We start from the raw sequence: 5,724 nt of genomic DNA, 5'->3' as shown, positions 1-5,724 counted from the left end.
AGACATCCATCCACAATCAAGTTTCTTAACTTTTGCCCACATGAACGTTATTGGATGATATCATATAGCTTTGTATTGGCTAATTCGCGAGTTGGAGATAAGCAGACTCAAACTGCTGATATCCATCACATGGTAAACTACTGTCTCTCAAGCTTCCGACTGATTCTACTATACAGGCCAACTATAAACAATAATTCCCTCCCTGAACACAGCTTACAACTTTTATCGTACTGTGCTCTCCAAAGAACAACTCTTCTCAAAATCTCAAAAGGAAACGTGTTGAGTTGGAATCCCATTCTAACTAAGGGGTTTGACATGATTCAAGGTTACTACCTATTTTATTTGATATCAAGAGTTGAGATAAATCATTAAATGCACATCAATTTGTTTCCAAATATTGATATTAAATCTACGGATGAGCGACCATGAGAATATTTCTAAAACTTCCTAATGCACAGAGAGTACTCCTTTTTTCATTCATTGATCCATATGAATCACAATCGTGTACAACTTGTGTAAGCAAGTAATTTACATATTCATGGGCTAGATGTATGCAGAGCTCAAGATCATTTTCTTTTACTAATTACCTGCAGAAGCAAATGAGTGCAACGCTAAAACGTAAGCTTCAAGCAACTACAGTATTTATTTTGGATCGAATTGTCGAATAAAATACGTAAGCAGAACGTACGGTCAAATTAGCCATCCACAGTGCTCTGATGATTACAATCTTCTTCCTTAGGTTGATCCATTGACAGGCAATTGGGTTCCGTTTCATTTAAGAAGGCTGCGGAAGTGATATCGGCATCATCATCTTCAGATGCAGACCTAGCGTCCATGTCATTTTCCAGACTGTCAAGTTGCACACATTCAGCTTCTTCACTCCTGTAATTTTCCCCGTCATGACTACTCCTACTTGACAATGTTTCTTTCTTCACAACATTAAATACAATCCCATTAGGTATCCTTTCAGGCTGCAACAGATCACCTTCAGTCACCGTGATGCTAGAACCATTTGCTGAAACCATGCTTCCAAACTCCCTCTTATCAAATTTTATGCTTTCGGGACTTCTTTCAGGTGTTGTACCTCTCGGGCTTTGATAATAATGATTATTGCCTCCCATCTGAAGCGTCATTGAGTTAGGATTAGTCAGCACCCTTCTGTTCAATTCAGCATCAATGTCCAAATCTTGGACAAAGTCGATGAGCTTATTTGCTGATGTTGTCCTCATCAAGGGTCCACCAGATCTCGTCCAAGAATTAAAATCAACGTTCTCGGATTGACTGTCACTTCCATCATGTATATTATGGTGGGTTTGAAAGCTTTTACCAGAATGAACTCCACTGGTAGATGTGCCAACACCATGATGGAATGAGGAACCACCATCTCCAATGAGGTCTTCTTCAAGGGAACCACTTGAATTCTCTCGAGCAATGCAATTCCAGGACGGAATTCTTCTAGATGCACTAAATTTGTTTGTACTAGCTAGGCCATGAGAAGAAGAAGAAGCCGCAGCTCTTTCTGCACTCCTTTTGAGTCTACGCATGTGGTTGAGAATTACAACACACTCATCAAGAGCAAGCTCAATGCCACAGTTTGCCTTTATGGCCGAGAGCTTCTCCCAAGTGCACCTTCTACCTTGGTTGGCTGCCTTTTGAAGCTCAATATGTGTTGGGTTTTGTATAATTTTAGAGTACTGGTAAATATGTCAGAAAAACAAAACGCTAGTTAGTCTCCATCAAGGATTATTAAAAATGATCCAGATGATTAAAGAAAATAGAAAGATATCTTCAAAATAGTCCCTAACGAAATTTGGTAAACTTGACTGTGATCAATCTTCAATGTAGTTATCAAATACTTTAATGGAAGTTATAGAAAGAACTTTAAGTAAGGTTCCATGGAAACAACGACCAATCATAATTCAGTAGTTATGCCTAGCGATACTCAGACCATCATAATCATTATTTTCTCCGCGCACCTGAGCAAGTGTAGCCGGCATAACAACAGTAACGTCACCCTCCCAATCTTGAGCGAACAGCTTGGCAAGTCCACCTAATGGAAAACCAAGTTCCAGGATCTGATTACATCTATGCTTCACCTCCATTTCAGCAAGATGAGCAAGCTACATAGTTAAATACTGAAATGGATTAATATTCATCTCATCAGAGTGTCAACGTAACAAAATCATGTAACAGACCGAAAAGAATCCAAAGAATATGTTACAACCAATGCACAAATGATAAGAAAATCTAGCTTAATGTTCCTACACTGTCAATAAGGTGCTTGCTAATTAACCAAGATGACAGACTAATTCAATTGATTAAAAATGCTTTTTGCAAAGCCATTGGACAAGTCCGTAAAGATGTGGCCTGAAGCTTAGTTCAAAACAAATAATTCTTAAGCCAGTGCAAATCTAACCACATCTCAGTGACGCATCCCGGGTTTTTGCATCAGCTGTTATCCCAACTGAGGATTACCTTTTTTTTTTTTTTCGGCTTGCTACTGAGGATACCTTTAGTGCTAGATGATCATACAACATTTCATCAGCTATAAGAAAACATCACTTTTTCCTTCTACCTTCTACAAAGTTGTTAGGTACAGAAAAGAAAAAACAGCATTAAGAAGGCAGATGCATGTTGATAAGCATAAGCCATTTCATATTCCTAATTAGCAAAAAAAAAAAAAAAAAAAAAAAAACGACAGTGACAGACGCAAAAAAATTGGATAAAATCATAAATTTCAAAAGGATATGAATTGAGGTCCATCAAACAATACCTTAGCAGCAAAGTTGCCTCCACAAGCTCTCACAAATTCCTTTAGCCTTAACAATGGTGCAATATGAGGATTTGCCTGACTGACAATAAAATGATTAACGTTGAACAGTTCTTTCAGTTGCATCATAGGTAAATCTATCTCCAAGCTACCATCCCTCCACCTACGCACTGGCATCGACCCTTCCTCTGGACCCAAATTAAAAGGAGGATGATATGGAACAATCTCTCCACTTCTATCCTTTGCCATTAGTTCCTGAGCCTCAAAAAGGCCAGGAAAAGCACAAGAAGCTGTCACTGCACTCCATATGACAACATGAGGTGAAGTCAAGTAATTAAGGCATCTAGGTGGCTCATGCTTCCTTGGCGAGCAAACAGTTATCCCAAGAATTCGACCTGTCATGTCATAAGCTTCTTGAAACGTCAGGTTACTCGTTAGATGCCTTAGCATCATTTGTAACTGCCTGATCTCATGAACTGCCCCACGTGTCATGACCCTCTTGACAACTGTAAAAATCCCACCCATCTGATCAAAAAACTGCAATGAGTGCCAAGAATCCTCAAAAAAGCTCTGGAGCTCAGGCCAAGACCTAGTGGCAACAACAGAACACATAATGGATCCTACACTGGAACCAGCAATTATTCTCGGCAAAAACTTATGTTCGACCAGCGTTTTAACCACACCAACATGGAAAGACCCAAGAGAAGCGCCCCCACTCAAGAGCAAGGCAGTTCTCCCAAAAGCATGTCTAGTTTCATGCACAAAAGCCAGCTTTTCTTCCAACGAGAGCTCTTCTGAGTCTGAATCACAAACCATTCTCAACTGAGTTGAGACCTCATGTATGTATTCCTTGATGAGTTTGGGAACATGAAGTTTCTCTTGTGAAGCTCAGGGTTGCACATATTACCGAGATTTCTAACAAGATCTGCTCTCATGCAGAACATGATATCTCTGAGAGAACCCTCTTCACGACGGTGGTGGAGCTCTTGAAGCTTGTTCCTAACTACTTCTTCGTCATAAAGGTCTGATTCATCCATCTTCGGTGTCTCTTTATCAAGCATCCTAGCAGCATGAGCCCACTCCTCATAGGTCAATGCCGTTCTCATCATATTTCTCCAGAATTTCCTTCGATAAGGCCATTTCTGCCTTGACTTTGACATTCGTATATCGTTTCAACAGAAAAGCAATGATTGTCACCATTGCCAATATCCCTTGAGGGTTTCGGAGATGCAACCATAAGAGCATGGGAGCCAAAAAGTTATTGAATCTATAGACGAGACTCAAACAGATATGAAACATTTGATGCCTCAAATGTGACATTGACTTGCAAAATAAAACCCTGAAAGCAATCGTCCGGCCAACAATGGTTGAAGGTCCAATAGGAAATGGTTCAACACTGGCCTCATTACTTATATCCATGTTTTTGGAGTCAGGAAATGTTTGTATTTCTCTATTTCTACGGCAACAAAGCTGAAGAGCTATAAAACCTACAGCAGATTATACAACTACAATACGGTTTTCGAGCTCTCAAGGTTTTCGAAAGAACGACAAATCAATCCTGGATGTATGAAGAACTAAAAACACAAGTCGATGAGATATGATTCCAATGTTCAACAAATAGATTTATCTAATGCCACAACCTTTTAGCTCAAATGAAAGGAAAAACTAGTTGCAGATAAAATATTAGTTACCAATTTTCCAAGTCTTGAAGCTTTTCCAAATTCCAGAGAAATCTCCCAAATGCAACAAAAAGAGACAGAATTTGACCCCAAATTTTCCAGCAACCCCACCAACTCAACAGCTAGGTGGGTACTTTCCCAATCTTCTCCTACCAAAAGCCCTAAGAAACCCCCAGAATTTCAAATCCTTCAACTCCACCCAGAAAAACTTGATCAACAAGCAAAACAAAAACACAACTTCGCAAATAAAAAATCCAACTGGGTTCCTTCCACCTCAAATCCTCATGGCAATCAAATTAACAGACAAATGGGTTATCAGATCAGAACCCAAGTTTCTCAATTACCTCCAAAAACAACCCCAAGAAATTGAAACTCCAAACAACAACAGGTCCTTCAAATGGATTGGGATTGGATTATATTTGCTTAAAGTATTATTGGGAATTGTGAAGGGATAAAGATATGGGTGTGGCGACGCCGCCTCGATCAGTTTGAATGGGATTCGGATTTGGGAGAAATTTACAAAAATATGGATAGGGTGGCAGAGAGGGGAGGGAGAGAGAGAGAGAGAGCCCTCCGGCTAGGGCCTCCGCTACCTATCTGACACAATTGTCTGTTTGATGGAAGTTTCTAATTATATTTCTATTTCTGGAAAGTTAGCAGACAAAATGGAACGCCCAAAAAACTCAGATGAAACAAAAGAGCGTTCAAATTTTAGGATCTTCCGTAGCAAAAATTTTTGGTGCTTCAAAGCTGTGGGACACATGCCCACGCCTGACACCTCGCAACGATCTTTGAAATAAGACTGCATTTTTGTTTTTGTTTTTTAAACCCGGAATAATAGAATTTTAAATTTGAAATGCATAAGTAGAAATCTAATACCTAACTTTTGTGATATTGAACCATATGCGAGAAAGTGGTTTTGCTTATCATCCTATTAATTAGAGTTAAAAGACTTAAGTATGTAGTCTGTAGGGGAGTTTTCTCATCTTCGTAGGAGACTAATACAAACAAAGCCTTTGTGTTACTGCATTTTCAATATTAATTGATTTAATTTATTACCACTCAGTACTACGGTCTGGTGATATTTTTGTTCCCTTAGAATTGAGAGGTCTTACGTTCGAATCTCGTAGATGGTGAATTCGATATCAAGTTAGGCTGCTCATTATGTGGCTTAGCCGAACTCCCCTCTCTTTAATGTAAAAATATTGATGTACTCAACAAAAAAAAATTATTATTTTCATTATTATTATTCGTAGTGGGGATTATGAAGGAGTT

At 39.0% G+C, this 5,724-nt stretch overlaps 1 protein-coding gene across 1 annotated transcript; it reads right to left on the bottom strand.

The window, feature by feature from the left end:
* Positions 1 to 462: 462 nt before the first annotated feature.
* Positions 463 to 5,162, bottom strand: LOC103933970 (triacylglycerol lipase SDP1-like). The gene is given in 5 exon segments (XM_009343669.3): positions 463 to 1,694; positions 1,977 to 2,120; positions 2,774 to 3,648; positions 3,651 to 3,903; positions 3,905 to 5,162. Coding segments are annotated over 5 exon segments (2,556 nt in total). The 5' UTR covers positions 4,190 to 5,162; the 3' UTR covers positions 463 to 695.
* Positions 5,163 to 5,724: the final 562 nt, after the last annotated feature.

This window comes from the organism of the source record quoted next, unplaced genomic scaffold, assembly GCF_019419815.1.
Source record: "Pyrus x bretschneideri cultivar Hongxiangsu unplaced genomic scaffold, Pyrus_bretschneideri_v1 Contig9, whole genome shotgun sequence".
NCBI classification, from domain to species: domain Eukaryota; kingdom Viridiplantae; phylum Streptophyta; class Magnoliopsida; order Rosales; family Rosaceae; genus Pyrus; species Pyrus x bretschneideri.
This window is presented reverse-complemented; position numbering and strand designations above follow the sequence as displayed.